Here is a 26,772-nt window from a genome sequence, read left to right as displayed (position 1 = left end):
GGAAGACCACTGTAGTGGATGACCGGAGAATACTCTCTATGGTGAAGAAAACCCCCCTGACAACAGCCCAACAGATCAAAAACACTCTCCTGGATGCAGGTGTAGATGTGTCAAAAGCCGCGTTTCCACCGCAGGAACTTTGCCCAGGAACTAGGAACCTTTTGAGGAACTCAGTGCGTTTCCACCGCAGGAACCAGGGTCTAAATTAAGTTCCAGGGACTTTATTTTACCCCCCAAAAAGTCCCTGCTCAGGAGATAGTACTTTTGAAAAGTACAGGAACTTTTGGTGTGGGGCGCAAGCGCTGAACATTTCTGATTGGTTGAGTACTCGCAGCATTTTATTTCAACTGCCATTTCAAAAAATCTGTAGCCGCAAACCGATTTCTTATTTTCAAAATAATAACTTGAATTCAAACAATATGTTATGCGGCGCAGTAGCCTACTTTTGGTTATAGCCTGCCAATGTCTACAGATGAGAAATTAAGATTGAGGATTATTTTGTGTGCTCTTCTGTTCTTTTCTTGCTTTAGCATGAAGTCTGTTTTATAAAATATTAAGCATTCGTGCTGGGACAGCATATTACGTACCAAAACATTCAAACAGTTTAATTTGGTTGCTGAATATTTTCATCCGGATTTTCTTTGTTAGCCCGTTATAATTGACTCAAAGCGCTTGACACAATTATGTGATGTATGCGGTAGTTTACATGTTTGCGTAATTTACATTTGGGATACAGTAAAAGCAAACTGTAAAAAATCACCTTCCTCACTTTTTGTCAAAAATAACAGGTTAATTCTAGTAATCGTCCCTTTTGCTTTTTCAAACTGCCATAATTTTACACTGCGATTCTTCAATTCCACAAAAAGACCAGGAAGACTAGACATATGGACTGTAATTTATAGTTCGCATCTGGAGGGCACACTTCAAGTATTTAGCTGCTCCGTTAGCAGTAACTTTAAAAGATGAAAGCAAACGGTGGCTGTACCACTGTAATATTCATTTAAATTTTCACACAAGTCCGAGTTTTCATTCTATTTATTCTTGTAATTTTGCGATTATATGGAAATGACGATGAGAGTCGAATTAATCAATTCAACAGCCAATTGTTTACGACGTGTGCATGTTTTCTGCTATGTTGTCACCAGTTATTTGTGGAATGTGAATGCATTCTGTCACCTCAAGACATGAAAGTGAATGTTCGCATAAAAACATGTGTTTGAGAGGATATACAAAACAGTTACAATACACGGGAAGCTGTCTAGTACAGAGAATCTAGGGATCCAAAAGTGGCATCTGCTGGCATCCAGGTTCGAACAGGCAGGAAACGGAGTGCAGACAAATCTCTGGAGGTGGCTGAGTCACGGCTGAGGCAGAAGGCACTGGTGGGGTCCGTAGCAACAGGGCGGGCAGGAATAGATTACTTCCCGGCGACCAGGGTCGATGACAACCAGAGCAAAGAGAGGCAACATCTTGTTCAGGAGGAAGTGCGGGCAGGTGTGGAGGAAGTACCAGCCAGCAGGATGGTAGGGATGGGACAGCAAGCAGCATGGACTAGATGGGAAAATGTACTGCAAAGAAAGATCACCTGGTCCAACACCTGGCAAGCAGACTTCCATCGCATCAGTTTCCTAGTCCAAGCTGTCTACGATGTCCTACCAAGTCCAGCAAACCTTCACGTCTGGGGCAAAAGTGAGACACCTGCCTGCCCTCGTTGTTCTGGAAGAAGATCTTTGGAACACCTCCTTAGCCCAAAAGCCCTGGGAGATGTGTTTGAGAGGATATACAAAACAGTTACAATCTGTATATTGGTCTGTTATATCCTGCTTGTTGCATAATAACGGTCCAAGTCGAACTAGCAACGAGAGTTTTGCTTGACAACTGTAAAATAATATGCCCAAACGGGCCGCGGAAAAATATTTAAATTTCAGGCGATTAAGTCAATAAAAATCAATAAATACTAAACCATATATAGTCATTAGGCTATTGGTAACCCATTGTATAAGTGGAATAAACCCCTCCGGGCTGTCCCGTTATTGGAAAATAACGTACTTCGGTGGCAGTATGGAGTTACAAAAGAAATCATAGGACAGATGGACTGACGACGACATCGCTTTCTCATACGTCAGCGGACTAATTTGCCTAATCATCGCGGGACTTTAGACCGCAGTGGACAGCAATGGGCTGAAGGAACCTTTTAGTTCCTTGAAAAGTAGTTCCTGGGACTAAAGGTTCTGGGTACTTTGGGTGGAAATGCGGCTAAAGTCTACCATACGTAGAAGACTACACCAGCAGGGCTACAGATGGTACACTACAAGATGCAAACCACTGATAAGCCTGAAGAACAGAAAGGCGAGATTACAGTTTGCTAAACAGCAGGGCTACAGATGGTACACTACAAGATGCAAACCACTGATAAGCCTGAAGAACAGAAAGGCGAGATTACAGTTTGCTTAAAAGCACCTAAAAGAGCCCCAAAAGTTCTGGAACAAAGTCTTGTGGACAGATGAGACAAAGATTAACATGTACCAGAGTGATGGAAAGAGGAAAGTGTGGAGAAAAAAAGAAAATGCCCATGATCCAAAGCATACCACCTCATCCGTGAAACATGGTGGAGGGGGTGTTATGGCTTGGGCCTGTATGGCTGCCAGTGGAACTTGTCTTCATCGATGATGTGACTGCAGACAGAAGTGAATGAATTCTGAAGTGTGCAGAAATATTTTATCTGCTCAGATAAAACCAAATGCCTCTAAACTCATCGGACGGCACTTCATCATGCAACCAGACAATGACCCGAAACATACTGCTAGAGCAACAAAGGGGTTTTTGATGGCCAAAAAGTGGAAAATCCTTGACTGGTTGAGTCAGTCACCAGATCTGAATCCAACTGAACATGCATTTTACATGCTGAAGAGGAGACTGAAGGCAAAAAGTCCCCGAAACAAGCAGGAACTGAAGATGGCTGCAGTACAGGCCTGGCAGAGCATCACCAGGGAAGATACCCAGCGTCTGGTGATGTCTATGCGTCACAGACTTCAATCAGTCATTGCATGCAAAGGATATGCGACCAAATATTATTCTACATTATGTTAAACTGTCCAATATTTTTTGATGCCAGAAAATGGGGGGGGGGGGGCTATGTACAAAACGTTGTATAATTTCTAAACGGTTCATCCGATATATATGAAAATATCCTCAAATTAAAGCTGACAGTCTGCACTTCAACCTCACTGTCATTGTATCCTTTCAAACTCAAAGTGATAGAGTACAGAACCAAAATAACAAAAAATGTGTCGCTGTCCAATGAATTATGGTGCTCACTGTATATGTGACAGGTGCTGGTGTTTTGGTCCTCAAGTAGAGCAAGGTCATTTTTTAGTTTTTTACAGATCATGAAAGTGCAAATTATAAGATTTCAAATAATGTGTCATACATTGAAATCTGAAAATAGTTGAAGAAGATATGCTTATTTGAATGTTGGTACTCCTAAAATCAAGTAGCAGAGAAAATCCCCTTGAAAGATCTTGAACTTTTCACACTTCTCACAGAGAGATAATGGGTGGGAACAATAGCTAGTCAACTCCACCCCAACCTCTCCCCCACTAGAGTACCTGTCAATCCTTTCCCATTTAGGGGGTACCCTATTTAAAGCTTTATAACTCCAGATGTGAACACCACAGAGACTAGAAAAATGGCTTAAATGAAGTGATACATTTGTACCATTTACAATACTAGCTTAGATTACTTTATATTCATAATTTTGTAAGAAATAAAGTGCCACAAATGCAATGGTCCAGGCAAAAAATCAAAAATGAATTTGCTCTTTTTTAGTTCGCAATGAAATACTGGGAGATTGCGGGTTAAAGTATACATGTCCTGGATTAAGAACTTCTTGACCACAAGTTCATAAAATCTAAGGGTGGATATGTAAAACTACTAAAGAACTACGAAGCAAAAAACTAAGCAGTGTACCCAGCGTTTCAAAATCTGCCCAAAATGTCTAAATTATTAACAGCGGTCTAAAATAGCTAACTAATTTAAAGACACTCAATTTAAAAAATAACGTATATAACCGAAGTATTTTGAGCAGTAATACTTACATAGAAGTGATGAAATCTTATCTGTTTTCAGTAGATGGAGACAGAGACAGGAAATCAATGATATAGTTCTATCCGCACCAGAAAACTATGTCAGCTAGGTCTATCAGCAAACATATGGGTTAGCAATGCACAGAAGTCCTCAATAATAATAGTATTTTCCAAGAAATTTCGAAAAATCGTTGGCAAGTTTTCGTTAGCAGCGTCATGGTTTTACTGCTATCACGTGAATGCGTAAGTGAATGCCATGATAAGAAAATGTTCGGTTACGCTGACCTATAAAACGCTATTCCAAAAGAAAAATTGACATGTTACACATCGTTAGAAAGCTTATACTCTCACCTACTGAATAAATTAATTGTTAATCGGCCAGACTATACTAAAAAGGGCGACAACGCCGTAAACAACATGTGTGGCACAGCTATTTTGGTCGGAACTCAGGCATCACAAGCGCTCGTATATTTCACAAACTTATTGTCCAAGACAATATATGACCACTCAGTCTCAAAAGGGACATCTATATGCGTAAAACCAAAGGTAAGGTTGTATATGTATTCAATATTTAGTCCCAGATATCGGCTGTAGAAAGACATGATATAGTTTCTTTTTTTGTCTCGTTGGTTGAATTTGCATTAATTATTGTGAACGCAAGATCGGGATTTCCTGGAGGGACTAAAAAGTGGCACCGAAACGAGGCACAGAAATTTGCGTAGTGATTCGGTCTGGTCGGTGCTGACCATATAGGAACCGATGCCATTAAGGTACCGGTTTTCCGTACCCAACCGTAGTGGCAACAGATTGTAGCAACCTCACAGTAAACAAACATAGGGTACTACCATGTGACTTTATTTATGGGAGGTGGCTTGACTGAAACTAAGTGACAATAGCCAACAAAACCAAACATGCTAATCAAACTGCACCCCCATCACGCCCCCAAAACCCCGCTGTAAGAATCACTAAAACAAGCTGACTTTGCTGACAAATTATGAGTATTTAGTGATCCTAAAAATGTTGTTTATTCTATCGAGTGACATCTTCAACACTTTAACTTTCATAATATGAAAAAAAGGAAAAAAGTAAAAAAAAAATTAAAAAACCTTTTTTGCCTCAGGCATGACCTTCCCTTGCAAAAATCATGCTGGCTATCCCTTGGGATGTTGTTATTTTCAAGAAACACTTCTAACTTGTCTGTAATAATAGATTTCAGTATTTTACGTGACACAAGTTAACCACTTAGCACAAACCCCCTAGTGGTCGGCACATTCATTGCTCCTGCAACCAAAGTGAGAGCTGAAAACAAAAACGCTTTGTTTTAGTTTCATTAGTAGACGAAACACGACAACTATGCCGTATACAGAGTTTCGCAGCGCCACCATTGTTGCTCTGGTCATTCATTTAACAAGCACCCCCTCCCTGCAGTCTCATCTGCAACTACACCCCGTACCCGTGACATAATGGGCAATATTGTCTATATGGGCATTCATAAAAATATTCTTTCACCACTCAAAAATTGTATAGCAACAAGATAAACCCAACAATAGCCCGAAGATATGCCAATATAGCAGTGAAAACGCTGCTCACTGAATAATGAAATAAACAAGAGAAAGTTTTCAAAAATGATACCATGTCATTCTACAGTCAATATCTGGGACTAAATATTGAATAAATATACAACCTTACAATGCGCATATGTGATGCCAGGGTATCTTCCAAAATAGCTGTGGGCACACGTGTTGTTTACGCCGCTGTCGCCCTTTTTAATACAGTCTGGCTTGATTGACCATTAATTTATTCAGTAGGTGACAGTATAAGCTTTCTAACGATGTATAACATGTCTAATTTTGCTTTTGGAATAGCATATTATAGCTCAGCGTAACCGAAAGTTCTCTGATCATCGCATTCACTTATGAATTCACTCTGGTAGCAGCAAAAGACACTGCACCTGACAAAACGTTATCAATGATTTCCGTAATTTCTTAGAAAATATTATTATTGAGGACTTTTGAGCATAGCTAAACTATATGTTTGCTGATAGACCTAGCTGACATCATTGTCTGGAGTAAGACAGAAGTGGAGAGGAGAGAGCACTGATTTACTGTCTCTGTCCCTATCTCCTGAACACAGATAACATTTCATCATCGCTATACAAGTATTACTGCTCAAAATATTTCGGTTATATGCGTTATTTTTTAAATTGAGTGTCTTTAAATAGTTTAGTGGCATTTTATTATTAGGATATTTCACACTGTCATTTAAGCATTCGTTGGTAGCTTAGTAGTTTTTGTGTTGCATGCACCAGTTATGACGTGGTGGATGGTTGAATATTGTTTTCATATCGTCCCATCCCCATACAAGAAAACATTACATACTGTAGAGTACAGAAATATATACAAGAATTAATTATTACACATTTAGGTACTGTACTGCATTGTCTGACAATGTTTTTGCATTATTTTTAAATCTGATATCATATGTTCCATCTTAAAACTTAGTAAGGGCATCATTAATATGCTTTATAATGGACAAAAAGCATTTTATTCATTGTAGGAGAGATTTTTTGATATGTTTCTGGACCCCTAGAGATTTTAGACCACTGTACTGATGGAAAGCTTTAATTCCCACTTGAAAATGATGCAACAGTGAATTTTTTTAATCAAAACAGTTGATTCGAAATACATGCATAATTTAGGCATTTTGGATAGAATTGTAGACTGCTTAGTTTTTGCTTTAGTAGTTCTAAATATCCACCCTTAGATTTTATGAACTTGTGGTCAAAGAGTTTTTGTTTCATGTAGGCCTATAGTTTAACCTGCTGTATATATGGGATCTCTCAGTATTATTATTATTTTTTTTTAAATAATTTTTTATTATGAACCATTTACATGGGGGCGTCAAAAAGGGGACAGGTACTCAAAACACTCCATACATATACAAGCAAATTAATTACTAAATAATCTGCAAAATAGTAGTAAACTGAAATTCATGCTTTCTTTAAAATAATGACAATGCCAGTCCAGCTGTCTCCCAGGCCCTTAGAGTTGCATTAGATGACCCGTTAAGTCTGGCCATAGTTGTTTCCAAAAGAATTATGTCCAGAAGGTAACTTTGCCACACAACACTGAAATTTATTAAGGGCTCGAGCCAACTTTTGAGTATTGTTTTCTTAGCGGCGGTGATGCCTGCAAGAAAGATCCTTCTTGATATGTAATTTAAGTTTAGTGACGAGTCATCTAGCAACAGTAACACTTGTGGGGACAAGGGGACTACCATGTTAAACACATTACATTACATTACAGGCAGTTGGCAGACGCTCTTATCCGGAGCGACGTACAACAAAGTGTATAACCATAACCAGGAACAAGTATGACGAAAACCCTAGAGAAAAGTACCGGTCCAAGTGCAGGGAACAACTGCATAGTTCAACTTGGACCCTGAAGGTTAAACTGATTAACACTACCACAACGAGAACGGCAACAACGTAGTCTATGGAAAAAATACAAGCAGTAGTTAAGTATGTCCCATGTTTGCAGCACATTCAAAATAATCACTCCAAAATGGGAGACACAGAATTTGTGTTTTAAATTAGAAAAAGGAAGATCCTTCAAGCAAAAAGAATGCACAATCAACTCTTCTAAAGCTTTCCAGGAGATAGAGATGTTCGGGTAGAACCAATTCTTAATAGATCTGAGCTGAAAGGCCCAATAATAGTGTAGAAAATTTGGGTAAGCAAGACCCCCTGCTGACTTAGGACGTTGGAGCACAGATAAGGAAATCCTTGGGCGTTTCCCATTCCAAATAAATTTAGAGCACATAGCGTTAATCTGATCGATACATTTAGGAGGGAGAGAAAGAGGTAACAGAGAAAAGAAGAAGGAAACACGGGGCAGCACATTCATTTTAATCGCAGAAATTCTACCATGAAGAGTAACCTGAATTGAAGACCACCTTTCAAGGTCAGATTTTAATTTCGGTAACAGGGTCTCATAGTTATATTTTATATTTGAGATGTTATTACAAATAATTATGCCGAGATACTTTAATTTATCTACACATTTGATAGTGTTAGCAAATTGAGCAATGGAGGATTCTGAGATCGTCACATTGAGGGGTAATAACATAGACTTTGTCCAGTTAATACTGTAACCAGAAAAGGAACCAAAATTCTGAAATATTCGTAGAGCTGGGGGAAGGGAATTAGAAACATCTGAAAGGTACAGCAATACATCATCGGTGTATAATGAAATGTAATGTTTAGTATCCTTAATATTTATGGGGGAGAAGTCTATATTTTGCCTTACTGCCTGGGCTAGCGGTTCCAATGACAGTGCAAAGAGGAGAGGACTAAGAGGACACCCCTGACGTGTACCTCTAGTCAGAGAAAATTGAGTGGATAAGATTGGACCAGTCGACACGCATGCAGTAGGGTCATTATATAATGTTTTAAACATATGTATGAAGTCGGGTCCAAAACCAAATCGCCGCAGGGTCGCCCATAGGTAAACCCATTCCACTCTGTCAAAAGCCTTCTGGGCGTCTAATGACAGAATAGCAGCCTTTGGGGAAAGACTATCAGCCATATCAATAATGTGAAGCAATCTATGCAAATTGTCCGATGCTAGCCTGTTTTTCATAAATCTGGTCTGGTCACGATGGACTAAAGATGAAATATGCACCTCCAAACGCCGGACCAGACACTTTGCATAGAGTTTCATGTCTGAATTTATAAGACTTAAAGGGCAATAGCTGTCACAATTTAAAGGATCCTTCCCGTTTTTAGGTATCAAAAATATCAAGGCCGATTTCTGATCCCTATGAAAAGAACCAATTTTGAGTGAGTAATTAATGGAATCTAATAATAATGGACCCACTTGAGGCCACAATAACAATAACAATTTCGGCGGTATTCCATCCAGTCCAGGCGCTCTACCCCTATTCATGGAGCGCAGAGCGCCCTCCAGTTCGACCAGACTCAGCGGGGCATCCAAAAGGTCTGCTTGATCAGGAGTCAGGCAAGGCAGGTCTAAACTATTCAGACAATCAGTAACCTGGGTATCACTGTGATTGCTGTTCCCTTCAGATGTATACAAATGGGCATAGTAATTCTTAAATATATTGTTTATCTGTTGGGGATGGGTTTTAATATTTCTGGAATGATCCCTCACTGCATCTATAGCAGAAAACTGCCCTGACTGTTTTAAACATAATGCCAATAATCTACTCGGGCGGTCACCATGTTCATAATACTGTTGCCTAGATGTATATAACATGAACTCTGCCTTACTTCTAAGCAACTTTTTGCATCTAGCTCTTAAACCTTGCAACTGCTCAAGTTTAATGTCACACATCTGAGCTTTCAAAGAAGTTTCAATTGCAAGAATCTGTTCCTATAATATAGTAATTTGTTGTTGTCTAGATTTATGTAAATATGATGCATAAGAAATAGAGCAGCTTCGAATGAAACATTTGGTGACCTCCCACACAGTATGTGGGGTTACCAGAGAAGAGGAATTTTGCGCAATAAATTCACTCTTTAACATTTTTCACAAATCCCTCGTCCTGTAAAAGAAAAACATTGAACCTTCATCTTTTCTCTCGACTTACAGTTGGAGAGAATTTTAACGAGCACGAAACAGGGCTGTGGTCAGATAACAGGATACAGTTATCAGTAATGGAATTAGCTAGGGCGCGAGACGATCTTCCCAGTGGTCGGTATCTTCGGCTGCTCGCTTATTTCGTTTACCCTCAGGAGTCCTAAGTAGTGACTCTCGGGAGGGCGGCGAACAATGAGTGGACATTATGAAGCTTATTTAAAAGTAAATATCAAGCAACGATACAGGTTTTCAGTTAACTACATATAAAATATCACAAGAAAAGGCCTGGGTGTGGGAGGAGCTGATCAGCAAGCGGCCATGTTCGCCTGGCGGTCACATGATCCGTATCTCTCAGTATTTCATTGCAAACTATAAAAGAGCAAATTCATTTTGCCTGAACAATTGCCTTTGTGGCACTTTTCTTCCTGAATTATGAATATAAACTAATCTAAGTTAGTATTGTAAATGGTACAAATGTCTTGCTTCATTTAAATCATTTTTCAAGTCTCCGTGATGCTCACATCTGAAGTTATGAAGCTTTAAATAGGGTACCCCCTAAAAGGGCAAAGATTGGCCAGATTTGGCATGTGCGCAAAGGGGTTAAACTGACAGGCCTGTAGTTTCCTGGATTAGTATGGTCCCCTTTCTTATATATTGGTATTATATTACCTTGCTTCCAATCCTCAGGTATTTCTCCAGTTTCTAAAGACTGTCTAAAATTACCTGCCAGTGATTATCTCACCTAACATTTTGATTACCCTTGGGTATATGCCATCACAGCCTGCAGTTTGTCTACAGTTTATGTAATTCATTCAGTACTTCTTTACTCAATATCTGCTAAGACATTCTGAGTACTAAATATGCCTTCCAGTCAATTAGTAACCTCTTCTCCAGTAAAACCCCCAACAAAATAACTATTTAAGGCATAAGCAATTTCTTCAATCAATTTCTTTTTCCTACTACAGTATTGAAAGAAATGTTTAGGATTACTTTTTGCATCGTGGGCAATTTGCCTTTCAAAGAGTCATAATTATTTTTTAACTTTAGCACGTAATTGCAATATTCAGCCTTATTACTCTCAGTGCTGTCGCTTTGAGAGTAATATGGCTGAATATTGTAATATGCATGCTAAGGTCCTTGATGCTGCTAGCTAAATAAAACATGTCACACAGTAGTCTACTTAAAAAGCCTACTGTGTAACATATAGCCTACCCGATTATTGTGTGCACGGCTGGCGAAGCAAAAACTAATGATCCCTGAATCTGAATCGTTTGGCTTATTTTATTCTACTGGGAACAATGTGGGGGGAAAAACCTTCTGCTCGTGTTCCAGAACAATTTGGCTCTTAGCTTTGTTGCCAGTAATATTAAGTGATAGTATAAGAAGTGAGGCGGGGGTTCAGAAAAAAAAGACTCAGTTTATAAAAACGACTTCCAGCACCTAGGCTAAGTGATTGATTATCGCCAATTTTTACGCAATTAAATCTGTCTGAAGGTAATTTTGTAACCAAAGGCAAGCATAAGCATCAAAGCCAATACAAATATGTAAAGATACTCTCAGAGACGGGGTGTCACACCAGTTTGGTGAAGCTGTCCTCGCAAGCATTTCGTATCCTCTCTGGGGATGTGGGGCTGTCCAGCCTGAAAGGACCACTGAGGCCAGACTCCGCCCTGGCTGCTCCAATGGCATCTTTAATGGCATAAAACACAGAGGCTGCCAGAAATAGTGGTGGTTCACCTACAGCCTACAGTGAGACAGAAGAACATAAGAATGTGTAATGCAAAACATAAAAAAATTGTCACACAATATAAATATATGAAAAAATATTGAAGATTTTGGTCCACAACTCCCTTGGGTTGGACAAGATAAAAGATAATCTTTCAGAAACAGTATTGCACACAAATGTATTTTGTATATAACTGAAAGCAAATGTATGTGACATAGACATAGTATAATAAACATATTATACAGGGACTGCTGGGTGGGTGACTCATCCTGTAAGGCACTGTTCCAGTGTGTGTATGGGCCTGTGGTCTGGTATTGATTCTGGAACCTGCAACTTGACACATAATTGGGTGTAGTATCAAGGAGGATGGGATTTTTCAAAATGAGACTTAGGTGCATTAAAATGTAAAGCACCACAGATGCAAAGGGCCTTACTGGAGCTTGATTCTGGAACATTAATGTAGAAAGACCCTTATGGATAGTTGTAGAATTGTTTGTAGTCACAAAGAAAATAAAAAAGCACACCATCACTTGTATACAGTACATGCTTGTATACCAATTTGCATGTAACTGTGTAGTGGTTTCACAATGGAACTGAACATCTAAATTCCAAAGTGAGTGAGCCAAAACCCTTTGTTCATTGCATATTGAATTATGGGATTTGAAATCCACAAAAATGTAAGCATGATCCTTAAATTTTCCTCCTTTTCCTACCATATTCTACCCGGTATATGGCTTGTGGACTGAAACTTGGGAAAGGACCTAGTGGATACAAAGAATAGAGGAACCCCATGGTGCTTACCTTAGAGGAGAAGATGGCCTTGTCATTTGAAGCATCCCTGAGCAGGGACACTTTGAATTCAGTTGGAATGTCACCAAAAGCAGGGATCTTGTACATGCCGGGGCCCCGAGTTAACAGGACCCCCTGGGGAGAATAGCGCAGCTCCTCCAGGGTGAAGAGGCCCACACCCTGCATGAATGCCCCCTCTATCTGCACAGACCAATCACACAATACCACCCTCATGCTCCTGCTTTTTCTTGCTTCTACTTCTGTTTCATTAAAAAGGAATATTTTTTGACCATTTAAATAATTTCTCAGAAGGTTTATACAGCATACAATCTTGTTCTGTGGGGTTTTGAAATGAAGTCCTATCCGTACCATACCTGTCCGATGTCAATGGCTGGATTAAGGCTCTTTCCAACATCCATAACAATGGAGGTATGAAGATTCTGAGAGAGAAAAGTCATGTCTTGTCAATAGACAAACCAGTATGCCATCCACCTATGATCTCCCTCGCATAATTGTATTTAATGAAATGTTCACATTACTGTACAAATACATTCCAATGCTTAAATTTTGTTCTGTGATAACAGAATTGTGTGATAGTTAGGGATGCTCTGATAGATCGGCTGCTGATCTCAAATATTCTATTTGGCCAATCCAAATAGCCAATAACACAACACAAAAGTAGTTACCAATTTCTCAGCATGTGAGAAGTGCATAGATGTGGGAAGCAGGGTGCTGAGGAGGCTTATAATGTGAGTTAAATGCCAGTCATAGATTATTAACATTTTATTCAATAGTGAATTAGTGAATTAAATCAGCTTACATTTGTGACCCACACAATTAGATAGAAATGGCTTTCAATCATTTATATTGTAAGAAACTCTGTTGTTACATGGGTAAATGCCTCATATTCAAAGAACAGAATTCTGAGAAACTGCACTGAAGAAAATAGAGGGGGTGGAAAACTTCACTTTAAACCTGACATTGGTCTCAACCTGTTTTCATTAATTTTCCTTAATTAACAAGTGTCCCAATGATATGAATAGGTTAATCAATTGGCAGATAAACAGACTCTTTCATGTGATGTAGGGGAGATTAAATGATAAATTTAATTTTTTAAAGTTTTAATAACAAAATAGACCTACATGTAACAAAGAAAAAAAATACCACTCAGTAAACTATCAGGTTAGTTTTCAGCACAATATACAATAGGCCTTAATGCTAACAAAACCTGTTCTTTAAGATTGCTTACATCACAGAATCTGCCTGATCTTTGCCATGATATTCTCCGAATGTCAGTGTGGATGAAAAGTACATCTAGACTATCCACAATTTTAAATAATGTTGATAAAATGTGTGCAACTTTGCAATGCATATATATATATATATATATATATATATATATATATATATATATATATACACACTACTGCTCAAAAGTTTGGGGTCACCCAGAAAATTTCATGTTTTCCATGAAAATGTAGAGTTCTATGCTGCATGGTGGGAATTAGGCAGACAACCTTATACCGGACATTCTTTTATAAACCCTTTATGTAGGTCGTTCTTCGGCAGACATAACATACAGCAGTGCACGCGGGCCCGTAACAAACAAATACTGCTTCCGCTCATTTACGTCATACTTGACCTTCAACCCCAAAGCTATTGTGATTGGCTGTTAGAGTACAACATAGTAATGGACTGCCTGGTCCCATATTCTACATCCCCCCTCTTAGCTAGAGCATACTAACAAACGAAACACTTTCAGTTTCTTGCTGTATTCTTTCTTTGTAGACCTGTAAACATGAACAACATTCGCTCACACGGTAATAACACTGCTGTAGAGTCATGTTGAACTGTGACCCTAGCAACACTCAAAAATACCTGGCTGTACCACTGGTTTACTCAAGTACATAGTCCTGTAACCTAGCTGGCAGTTTTGTGCTCCTGCCTGCTCTGGTCGTCTGGCACTCTTGAGTCTCTGTGACCGGCTCTGGTTCTGATCTGCCATTTGGCATGTTTTGTGCTTGCCCGATCTCCTGGTCGGAATCAGAGTCCATGTCAGTGATTTCATAATTGTCTCTGTACTTGGCCACTCTGTCAGATCTGAGATGCTTCCTGTTCCTCCTGTAACGAGCTCCTGCAGGTGTGATGATGTCATACGATCTCGGCTTATCCCTGACTCTCTCCACTGTTGCTGGCTGCCATCCTTTTCCTGTCTCCATGCACACTCTCTCACTCTCCCTGAATGGAGGAAGCAGGGATGCGGACTTGTTATAGCTCTTCTTTTGCTGAAGCTGTCTTTGTCTCAGACCCTGCTGGACATTCTCTGGTGTCGCTGGTTTAAGGGCCGCTTTGCTTGCAGGGAGGTCAGAGCGGAGGACACATCCCATGAGTAGTTGTGCAGGTGAGTATCGTAGCCCTGTGATTGGTGTGTTTCTCAGGTGCAGGAGAGCCATGTGAGGGTCAACACCTGTCTGTGCTGTGAACTTGAGCATGTTCTTTACAGACTGAATGGTCCTCTCAGCCAATCCGTTTGACTGAGGAAAGGCTGGGTTGGAATGTGTTACCTTAAAGCCCCACTCCTTAGCAAACTGAGACATTTCAGCACTAGAAAAGGGGACATGATCCACAATCAGCTCAGTAGGTATGCTATGTCTCACAAAAACAGCCTTAAACTTTGCTATGACAGTACCTTATGTCTTGTCAGACAGCCTCAGTACCTCAGCCTCAGATATTTGGAGAAGTAATCCACTATCAGCAGGAATGGGCGTCCCTGGAATTCAAAGATGTCAGCAGCTAATTTCTGCCACGGTGTATCAGGCACCGCGTGAGGAAGGAGAAGTTCCTTTTGATTGCTGGGCAACTTTTCTTGACATGAAGGGCATGATTCAACCATCATCTTGACATCTTCAGTGAGACCGGGCCAGCATGTGCTAGGGATCGCTGGATGCCCTGGTGTGCAGTGTGGAGTTGCCTCAGTACCTCAGCTCTGAGGCCTCTGGGGATTATCATGCGGAAGCTGACCATGAGTAGGCCATCTTCAATGTAGATATTGTCTCTGGTGTGCCAGCAAGGCTGTGCTACCAGTGGCAGGCTCTTCTTTCTGTCTGGCCACCCCTCTTTGTGCAGCTTCATCAGCAGCTGCATCTCACTGTCTCTTTCCGTTTTCTTTCAGCTGCTCCATGATTCCTTTGTTGTGACAGCATAAATTACCTTTTCGTCCCCAAGATCACAGTCCTCACGTGTGGCTGTTGGAAGCACGGCCCTGGAAAGCGTGTCAGCCACCAGCTTGTCCTTGCCGGGGGTGTAGACTACGTGAATGTCATACTTCTGTATCTGGAGAAGCATTCTCTGTCGACGTGCGGGTGCCTTACCAATAGGCTTAGTGATTATAGCCTCAAGTGGCTTGTGGTCGGACTGAACTGTGATGCTGACGCCAGAGACGTACTGGTGGGACTTCTTCAGTGCAAACACTATTGCCAGGAGTTCTTTTTCTATCTGGGCATAGTTCTGCTCAGCACTAGAAAGAGCTCTGGATGCAAAGGCTATTGGGCGTTTACCTTGCATCAGGACTGCTCCAAGTCCATCTTTCGATGAATCTGCTTGTATTTCAATCTCCTCTTGTGGATTGAAGAACTTGAGCTGCGGTGCACTGGAGATCGCTGTTTTCAGCCTGTCCAGTGCTGCTTAGTGCTCTGGGTGCCATTGCCATATGATGTCCTTTCTGAGCAGCGTTCTCAGTGGTGCAGTGAGCATGGCCTCGTCTGGGATGTACTGGGCTAGGAACCGTGTCATGCCCAGCAGCCTCTGTAGTCCCTTCTTATCCTCTGGTGGGGGCATCTGTGTGATCGCAGTCACCTTGGAGTCATCTGCTCTGACCCCGTCTGCGCTGATGATGTGCCCCATGTATACCACTTCACTCACCATGTACTGTATCTTGTCAGCATTGAACTTCACATTCAGCCTGGTCGCTCTGCCCATCACCTGCTGTAGGATGTGGTCATGTTCCTCCTTTGTAGCTGCTGCTATGGTCATGTCATCTGCAATGATAAGCACTCCACTAATGTCACCAAAGCTCTCTGAGTTGATCTGTTGGAACACCTCACTGGTACTTTTGATGCCAAAAGGCAAGCGTGTAAACTGGTAACTCCCCCACGGGGTGTTGAATGTGCACAGATCAGCTGACTCATCATCTAAGTTTATCTGCCAATATCCATCCTTTTCATCGAGGATTGTGAATATTTTCTTGCCTGCTAGGCTGCATTGCACATCCTCAGGTGTCGGTATGGAGCAGTGTTGGCGCTGCACTGCTTTGTTTATGTCCCTAGGGTCCAAGCACACTCTTAGAGTGCCATTTTTCTTTTCAGGTTGCTCACCCATGGCGTCGGTTTTGTCACTTTACAACACACCCCTCTCCGTTCTTGATTGTCCAATGTCTCGTTCAGCCTGTCCAAAAGGAATTTTCCTGCACCCATGAACAATGGGTGGGATCTTTCGATCTAGGTAGATGTGGTGCACGCCTGGAAATTTGCCAAGCCCTTTGAGCACAGCAGCGTAGCGCTTGAGCAGCTCCTCTTTGGTGCGGGGTGGCGCTTGGCATGCTAATGTTCCTACTTTTCTGATGAGGTCAAGCTGCACACAGGCCTCCCTGCCAAGTAGTGGTGTGTCGGATGCGTCTGTGACATAAAACTGCAAGTGGGCCTGTTTGTGCTGGGTGTGCACTAGCAATGACATCACACCCTTGGGCGTGATGCGGGTGCCTCCAAAGGCTATGAGGACAGTCGCTGTCTTTGTCACTTTGCCTTGTTTTGGGAATTTGTCTGCTATTGCTAGTGGGAGTACATTAGCATCAGCCCCTGTGTCTAACTTAAAGTTGACCATTTGTCCTCCTATACGCAGGGTTGTGTGCCAGCTAGTGTCTTTTGGGCGAGCCTGCACTTGTGTGACTGTACCTATAAACAGTGTGTCTACACCCATGGCTTCTGTCTCAATAGGTACAACACCTGCTCCTGACCGACGCACTGCTGCGAAGTGGTTTCTCTTACCACATTTTCTGCACTCAACATTAAATGCGGGACAGTTTCTGGGTTTGTGTGTTTTTCCACATCTGTTACAAGTCTTTGCCTGCTGCTCACTGGTTGAACGCATGCTTTGCTTATGAGACTGAGTTGAGGCAGAACACGGTGGGCATTTTTCTCTACAGCGTGCACAAACTGTTCTGCGCCACTGCTAGCTGACATAACTTTAGCCTGAGCTGATGTGACTTCTTTCACATGGCATACATCAATGGCCTTAGCTAGGGTCAAATCTGAAATGGTGAGTAACTTTTCTCTAACTCTTCCATCTGTTACACTGAATACAATTTTGTCCCTTAGCATTAGGTCCTCAGTCTCTTTGAACTCACAGTTGCGCGCTCTCTGCTTCAGTTCAGTGACAAACTTGTCAATACCTGCCTGTTCATTAAACTAGTGTGCCCAAAACTGATGCCTCTCAAAAACAGTATTCCGTCGTGGTGCACAGTAGTTCTCAAACGCCTTCATCACCTCCTTCACTGTCCTGTTCTCAGGATCTGCACAAGGAATCTCCAGCGTATTGTAGATCTCATCTTGGAATCGCCTCTTCACTGTTGACATTGAGACTGGTGTTTTGCGGGTACCATTTAATGAACCTGCCAGTTGAGGACCTGTGAGGCGTCTGTTTCTCAAACTAGAGACTCTGATGCACTTGTCCTTTTGCTCAGTTGTTCACCGGGGCCTCCCACTTCTCTTTCTATTCTGGTTAGAGCCAGTTTGCGCTGTTCTGTGAAGATCTTGTATGAGATCAACGTTGTATGAGATCTTCAGTTACGTGGTAATTTCTTGTATGGAATAGCCTTCATTTCTCAGAACAAGAATAGACTGATGAGTTTCAGAAGAAAGTTCTTTTTTTCTGGCCATTTAGAGACTATAATCAAACCCACAAATGCTGATGCTCCAGATACTCAACTAGCCTAAGGAAGGTCAATTTTATTGCTTCTCTAATCAGCACAAAAGTTTTCAGCTGTGCTAACATAATTGCACAAGGGTTTTCTAATGATCAATTAGCCTTTTAACATGATAAACTTGGATTAGCTAACACAATGTGCCATTGGAACACAGGAGTGATGGTTGCTGAAAATGGGCCTCTGCACACCTATGTAGATACTGTATTCCATTAAAAATCTGTATTTCCATTAAAAAGACTGATCAATTTAATGTTATTTTAATTGAAAACATTTTCTTTCAAAAATAAGGACATTTTTCAGTGACCCCAAACTTTTGAGCGGTAGTGTGTATATATATATATATATGTGACTGCAGTAGAGTGTTATACAAATTAATCACTGGATTGTTAATCAAAGAAAATTATTGAAAAGAGGTCAAGACCAAGAATAAGTTTAAGGGAAAGCTTATCGCCCCATCAATTTTCAGTTCAGCAGCCACTACTTAATAGGCTTCGCTTGATAATAGGGCAAAAATACAGGAGAGAATGAAGCCTCTGTTGATTTTTACAGGTCTTTTTTATTTCATAGGTTTGTAATTTATTTTACACCCAATAGCTTCGTATTAGCCATTATGACCGAATTTCAATTATCTTCTTATACTGCCAAATAAGCAAAATAATTATGCCACTGTGCAGCCTTTGATGATTGTCTAACTTCTCAGAGCATACTTAAAAACATGCACAACTCATAGAGTCCTGCTTAATTTTTTAACAGAAATTGTTACTTTTACGTTTAACTGATAGTTTTATTGTGCAAACTTGCTTGTAGTTTGTTTTCTATAGCCTAATTCCCTCTGCATAGCTGTCCAAAGGCAGTACACATGTAAATTATACATCTGTAACTTCACAGTGGCATTGTACTGAAAGTTTAAAGAGATTGTATCCACACTGCTCCATCAGCCAACACTGTTTGCATAGCATCCGTATCAGTACCAGTGCCAAAAAATCTAGATCGGTGGATTCCTAGTGATATTAGGATTATAAAATCTTTTGCATTTTTAATGAACTTGGTTCCGTGGGAAGTCCTCTTACCACGTGGTCTCCAGTCAGACAGTCTATCTCCACCTCTGAGCAAGCACAACCATAGCTGAAGTAGTTAAATGGTCTTCCTTGGTTTGTCACAAAGTTATACCCCAGATCAGGAGTTCTGGTAGGAAAAAATTCAAAGCACAAAGCACATCAAGGTTTTTTCCCTGCAATTGTTGCACTCAACTTGCTTTTGACAGGGTTATAGGCTGCATGTACTACATACCTGCCAACCTTGGTAACACAGAAATAAGGAGGTTTTGCAAACCAATGCAGGAGGTCTAAAGGTCCTCTCGCAGAACATTTGAGGTTCAGGGATTTTGTTTCCTGAATTCTGGTAATTCTTTAAGCATGAAAATAACTAAATAATTAGCACTCTGCAATAGCATGTTTATGTTACATACTTTTAGTTTAAAAAAGCTTAAACAAAAATACAATTTAAGAATATAATATAAATTAAAATTACAGAATCTGTCTTAATATACAATTGAAATACAGTGAGTACAATGGTCTGGGTGAATTCTCACAGCAAATGACAGTGATTGCTTTTGTGGGTTCACTTTTGGCTTGTCTATTCACTACTGGATCAAATGTATATAAATCATCCTAAAAACAGACTCTGTCAAAACATCTGTTTAAGCATGACTCACGGCTTGGCTCCAGACTACCTGTACGTCATAGATAAACGCAGATTGTGATTGTAGCTATGCAATTTCTGCCCTAATTAACGAGGAATGCGATTCTCAACTTTGGTCCTTTGACTGGCGAAAGCTACTCTCCTGCCTACCTTTAAACCTCCTTAGGCAAATTAGCATCGCTGCTCATAAGAGCAATGAGCAGGCAGCTGAGTTACATAAAGTAAAAGCAGCTAATAGTTGCTTAGATACAGAGAACCAGGTTTTGCACCATCTAGATAAATAAATATGCGCCATCTAGAGTTGCAGTCCACTAAATTAAATTTTATTGCTTGTCAACAGGAGCTAGCCGTACATAGGCAGAACTATTGTGCACTAGCTCAAGACCGGGAAAGGGCTGAGCACAAACTTAGCCGCACTGAGATTCAGCTGCATAAAGTTGAGCAAGAGCTTGCGCAAACTCAAGCTGATACAAATTGGTGCAAGAGAGAAGCCACTGGTCCTCAGAGTCAGAGTGACACTTCCTCTGATATAAATAACTATATAGTCCCTGAAGACCAAAAGCTGTGTTCTATTTCTAATGTAGACACTGCTACCGGTCCTACCTACATTCCTTTTACACTTTTAGGAGAAGAGTCTTCTCAGCCTAATCTGTGACACTCTGTTCAGAGCACACTGTCTCTCTCTTCTCACCTAAAAGTAGATCTTTCAGAAAACATATTTTGGCAATTTGTTCTTCATGCATAATGTCATAAATGCTATAGTATAGTCAAATAACAACATATAAATAGCTAATTAGCCAGAATATAACTGTTGTTTCCTATAATACGATTAAAAAAATTAGCCACTTTGCTCTGCATAATCACTGTTGTTGGAGAGAAACGCATCATCACCTGTGCGACTTTGAGGGTGGGGTTATATGGCAAGCCGTTTTAGCTTTAATTCATTTCTAGAGGATATCGCAAATCCAAATTCTAACTAGTTATAATGTGTATTTCTGATATCAGAAATTCGATTTTAACTAGTTAAAATGCCAATTCTTGATATCAGAAATTCTATTTTAACTAGTCAGATTGAAAACTTTTTTCTCATTCATTTCAATGGGAGTTGGAATTTGACTTAGTTAAAATGCCAATTTCTGATATCATAACATCAATTGATATCAACAATATAATTTCAACTAGTTAAAATACCTATTTCTGATATCATGAATTCAATTTTAACTAGTTAAAAATGGAGTTCTTGATATCAATAATATAATTTTAACTAGTTTTAATTAGAATGCCCAATTTTAACTAGTTAAAATACAATTCTTGATATCAAAGATGAAAGGTCCCATTGAAATGAATGGGAAAAACTCTTGAATTATAACTAGTTACAACTGAATTTCTGATATCAAGAATTTGCATTCCAACTAGTTAGAATTGTATTTGTGATATCCTCTAGAAATGAATTAAAGCTAAAATGGCTTGCCATAGGGGTTATCTGTTTCCTTCAACAACATGAACCAATATTCTGTGGTATTCCTACAGTAAAACGAATATACTGTACACAATGTATTGTATTGAGATGCGTCATTTAATGAAAAGTATACTCTCAAAACGCAATACATGCCAAAATGTCTCAGTTTCAAACATAGCGGCCCCGTGGCTCAAAATTCCATTGCAGTTGGGGACTGGGATCGACCAGGCTCATGTCCCCATTTTCACCCTGATAAAAAAACACCCATTCGTAAAACTAAAAATAATTAATACCACACTGTAGACACGGTCTTGTAGAAAAAATATATGTAAAAATAATGTTGTTCAAATGAGTTTTCCCGGTGACATAGCCACTAGAAAACATGTACACTGGCAACAAAATACTATTTGAGCTGCTCGGGATTCGGATTCCAGAGGGTTGCGCATGTCTCCATATCACCATAATTACAAAAAACACCCATTTGTAAAACTCAGATGCTTTATACCACACTGTAGACACGATCTTGGAGAAAAAAATATATGTAAAAATATTGTTGTTCAAACAAGTTTTGCCGGTGACTTAGCCATCAGAAATAATAATAATAATAAAAAATGTATTTTATATAGCGCTTTTCATGAACTCAAAGACGCTTTACAATAAGTGGTACATACATACATACATACAATGAAACATACAATTCAGAGAAAAAAAAACAAAAAAAAAAACAAAAAAAAGGGGGGGGAAGACAAACATCAAGGGAAAGCTAGGGAAAAGAGGTGGGTTTTAAGACGTGATTTGAAGGAGGTGAGTGAGTCAGAGGTATGGATGTCAGGGGGGAGGGCATTCCAGAGTTTGGGGGCGGCAACTGAAAAGGCGCGGTCGCCAAAAGAACGGCGCTGAGAGGGGATGGTGGTGAGGAGGCCGGCAGTGGATGAATGTAACTGTCTGGGTGGCTGGTAGGGGAGCAGGAGATCAGAGAGGTAAGTGGGTGCGAGGCCATTTAGGGATTTGTAAACTAGGAGGAGGAGTTTGAATGTGATGCATGATGTGATTGGGAGCCAGTGTAAATCTTTCAAGATAGGGGTGATGTGAGGATGAGCTGGACAGTATTCTTGCGGCCGAGTTCTGAACCAATTGCAGTTTGTGTAGGAGACGGGAGGGAAGACCAGTGAGGAGTGCATTGCAGTAGTCCAGTCTGCTGGAAATGAAGGCGTGAATGAGTTTTTCTGCATCGGGATGGGTGAGAGAGGGTCTCAGTCTGGAGATATTGCGTAGGTGAAAAAATGAAACCTTGACAGTGTTGTTGATGTGCTTTTCAAAGGAGAGGGATGGATCGGGTATGACACCGAGGTTGCGGACCAGGGGGGAGGGTGAAACAGGGGTACCGTCAATGGTGAGGGAGAAGTTGTGTAGTTTTGTGAGCTGGGGTTTTGGTCCGATGAGAATGATTTCAGTTTTTTCACAGTTGAGTTTAAGAAAATTGTGTTGCATCCAGGATTTGACGTGTGTCAGACAGGTTTCAATTATGGCAGTGGGTGGCTGATTTGTGGATGTAGAGCTGATATAGATTTGGGTGTCATCTGCATAGAAGTGGAAATTGAGACCAAAGCTGTGGAGGATGGGGCCAAGAGGAAGCATATAGATGGTGAAAAGGAGGGGACCAAGAACAGAACCTTGTGGGACACACTGTGTGACAGTAGCAAGATTGGAGGTGTGACCATGGATAGATATGAATTCTGACCTATTTGTGAGGTATGAATGAAACCAGTTGAGAGATGGGCCAGTGATGACTAGGTGGGTGACAGACGGGTGAGGAGGATGTTGTGGTCAAAAGCAGCAGTGAGATCCAGGAGGATGAGAATGCTATATGCACCAGAGTCAGAGGATAGGTGGAGGTCATTTACCACTTTGGTGAGGGCTGTTTCAGTGCTGTGATGGGGTTGGAAGCCGGACTGAAGGGGCTTAAAGAGGTTATTGTCGGACATGTATGAACGGAGTTGGGAAGCAATAATTTTTCCAGAAGTTTGGACATGAATGGGAGGTTGGAGATGGGGCGGTAGTTGGAGAGGGGGTTTGGGTCCAGGCCAGGTTTTTTAAGGATTGGGGTGACGGCAGCAGTCTTGAAGATGGAGGGGACAGCACAGTGGGTCAGGGACAGGTTAATGAGCTTGGTGAAGTAAGGGCAGAGAGTAGGGAGGCAGGCTTTAATCAGGGCAGTGGGGGCGGGATCTAATGAGCAGGTGGTGAATCTGGCAGAGGAAATGAGTTTGGTGAGTGAAGCACTGTCAATCTGGGTAAAGGTAAAACCAGGGGGGGAGAAGTTGTGGTGGCAACAGTAGTACAGAGTAGTTCATCTAAAAGGGGGTGTGGATGAGGTGAGAGTTTGGTGTATGTTGGTGATTTTGGTGTGGAAGAACTCTAGGAAGGAGTTGCAGGGTGATGGGGAACCAGATGTAGTATTATTTACAGGGGGGTCGAGAAGTTTGTTAACAGTGGAGAAGAGGGTGCGGGGGTTTCCGTTGGAGTATTGGATTATGTTGGAATAGTGAGAGGATCGGGCAGTGATAAAGGCATCTCTGTATGTCTGAATGTGGAGTTGGTGGGCTTGGGCATGGACAGTGAGACCTGTTTTTTTGTGGAGGCCCTCCAGGCGACGGCTGGTCTGTTTCATGGCACGGAGTTCGGGGGTACACCAGGGGATGGAGTGGCAAAAGCGACCAGCTTAGTATTGAGGGGGCAAAAGAGTTAAGGGTACTGAATAGTGTGGTGGACAGCTGAATTGCGAACTCTTCAGGGGAGTGTACAGTGCGGTCAAGTGGTAGGGCAGATGTGATTGAAGCAGCAAAGTGGGCAGGGTTTATGGAGTTGGTGGTCCTGAAGGATATGGTTTGCGACTGTTTGGGCTGAGGGGCAGGGGTGGACAAGAGAAAATTAATCAGTCTGTGATCAGACAAAGTGAACAGAGAGCTGGTGAGGTTTGAGATGTTGAGACCGGTAGAACAGACTAGTGTGTGGCCCTTAGAGTGTGTGGGGAAGTGTACATGTTGAGTAAGATTGAAACAGTCCAAGAACAGGCAGATGAGAGTAGTTCAGTTAATTCAGACAGAAAAATTTTATTTGTTTTAGGGGGGCGATAGATAAGAACAGTGATGACATTGTGTAATTTAAATGCAATGTATTCAAAAGATGTAACAGAAATCGGGAGGGAGACTTTGGATGGGGTGAAATGAACATGAAAAATGATTGCGAGGCCACCACCCCTTCCAGAGTGGCGGGGTTTGCAGAAGTAGCTAAAACCTGGGGGCGTGGCTTGATTTAACGAGAAAAAGAGGCCTGGCTGCTGCCAGATCTCACACAAAAAAAGAAAGTCCAATTTATTGTTGATAATTCATGGAGCAGGGGGGATTTGTTGTTAATGGAGCGAATGTTCAGCAAAACAAAACTGGCATGGTGAATTGACTGTTTGGCTACTGGAGGGGCTGTGGGGAATGAACACAAAACCGAATAATCCACGAGGCAGGTGCCGATTCCTCATGTCCTAGCAGGGCGATCGATAGTCCAAATGGATGGGATATATTGAGCTGATGTTATAATGGCAGCATGTGTGTTACGACAACGCCCCCGGTGGAGGTATCGGGTGTGAAGAATACCGTACTTTTTGCACCAGAGGAAGACGAGTGAATCAACAGTGTAGCGAGAATTGAGAGTGAGGAGTTGCGAAGGGCTGTACTGTAACATTGTCAATGAAACCTGGGGGTGATAAATCCGGTCGTGGTTGCGGGTGTTCAATAGCAACAGTAGAGTAAGAAAACAGCCATAGCCTAGCGGGCTAGCGGCAGATGGCTAGCTGATGTTAGCGAAGGTCCAACTTTCCCAGACAGGTAGGCCAGAGCAGATCGGGTAGCGCAAACACGGCTGGTAAGACAACCGCAATGAACCTGGCTAAACCGATCACCATGACCAGCCAGCTAGTCAGCACAGCAAGGGAGCAGTAAGCGTACTCACCGTGAAGGCTAGCACAGCTAGCAGCTCGAGGACCGGGCGAGAGAGTGGAGACCGACTCGCTGGAATGGAGCCGGGTGATGAAGCAGGCAGCGTCGGATACCAACCGGTGGGGGAACCGACAGCTACAGAATCCGTGGCGGCGGAGAGGCAGACAGGATAGGCAATCCACGGGAAGAAATCCACGGCAAGCGATCATCCAGAAGGACGAAATAGAGGCTGCAGCAGATGGCCGGATCCGGGGTCAGTAGCAGGAGAAAGGTGAGCCAGGGGTAGGAGACTCAACAGGGGATGGAGCCGAGGGGTGGAGCAGGATAGCAGGTCGATTTGATTCGCTGAGCGATTGCACATATAAAAAATAAAATAAGATAAAAAGCAAATGCAGAGGCGCTAGCTAGTGCTCTAGAAGATGTAAATGCGCTGTAGAGTAGGAATATAAACGGTATATTGGCAAGCGATTGCCATGAAATACAGAGCCAGGAAACACGCAGAGCTTGGAGGGCGAGGGAGAAGAAGCAGAGGCGAGAAGCGGCAACACAGTTGCGCACAACATTCTCTCGACCGGAAGGGGTGAACAACAATACAAATAATACACTTAACACTACACTTAACAGCAAGTTAAGCTGGCTATGGAATACTTTTTTTTAATCTGCTGGGGATTCGGAATCCAGAGACGGTACATAGCTCCCTTTTCATCGTAATTACCGAAAACACCCATTCGTAAAACTAAAATATTTTATACCACACTGGAGACAAGACCTTGGAGAAAATATCTATGCAAAAATATCCTTGTTCAAACAAGGATTTCCGGGGATCTAGCCAAGGTATGTATATACTCCAGGTTGGCTGGGCATTCTACTCTTGTGGTTTGCTGGAATTTACAACGCGCATGTCTCCTTTTCATCGTAATTTAAAAAAAATACCGATTCACAAAACTAAAATGCTTTATGCTACACTGCAGACAAGACCTTGGTGAAGATATCGATGCAAAAATATCCTTGTTCAAATGAGGATTTCCGGCAATCTAGCCACCAGAAGTCATGTACATGCTCCAGGTTGGCTGGGCATTCTAAAATGGTAAATGGTAAATGGACTGCATTTATATAGCGCTTTTATCCAAAGCGCTTTACAATTGATGCCTCTCATTCGCCAGAGCAGTTAGGGGTTAGGTGTCTTGCTCAAGGACACTTCGACACGCCCAGGCCGGGGTTTGAACCGGCAACCCTCCGACTACCAGACAATCGCAATTACCTCCTGAGCCATGTCGCCACAGGAGGTAATTCTACTCTATTCTAGTAGCTTGCTGTAATTTACAACGCGCATGTCTCCTTTTCATCGTAATTTTAAAAAATACCCATTCGCAAACTAAAATACTTCATACCACGCTTCAGACAAGACCATGGTGAAGATATCTATGCAAACATATCCCT

At 41.5% G+C, this 26,772-nt stretch overlaps 1 protein-coding gene across 2 annotated transcripts in view; it reads right to left on the bottom strand.

Moving 5' to 3' along the window:
- The window catches only part of xdh (xanthine dehydrogenase), a 333,897-nt gene that overhangs the window by 5,388 nt on the left and 301,737 nt on the right, over positions 1 to 26,772 (bottom strand). For both annotated transcript variants that reach the window (XM_064308058.1, XM_064308050.1), the window contains 4 exons: positions 19,251 to 19,365; positions 12,575 to 12,640; positions 12,213 to 12,401; positions 11,262 to 11,429 (listed from right to left, as the gene is read on the bottom strand). In XM_064308058.1, coding sequence (XP_064164128.1) covers positions 11,262 to 11,429; positions 12,213 to 12,401; positions 12,575 to 12,640; positions 19,251 to 19,365 — 538 coding nt within the window. The remainder of the gene's footprint in view (positions 1 to 11,261; positions 11,430 to 12,212; positions 12,402 to 12,574; positions 12,641 to 19,250; positions 19,366 to 26,772) is intronic.

Source organism: Anguilla rostrata, chromosome 1, assembly GCF_018555375.3.
Source record: "Anguilla rostrata isolate EN2019 chromosome 1, ASM1855537v3, whole genome shotgun sequence".
NCBI lineage: Eukaryota > Metazoa > Chordata > Actinopteri > Anguilliformes > Anguillidae > Anguilla > Anguilla rostrata.
The sequence above is the reverse complement of the archived record's forward strand: the minus strand, read 5'-3'. Positions and strand labels throughout refer to the sequence as shown.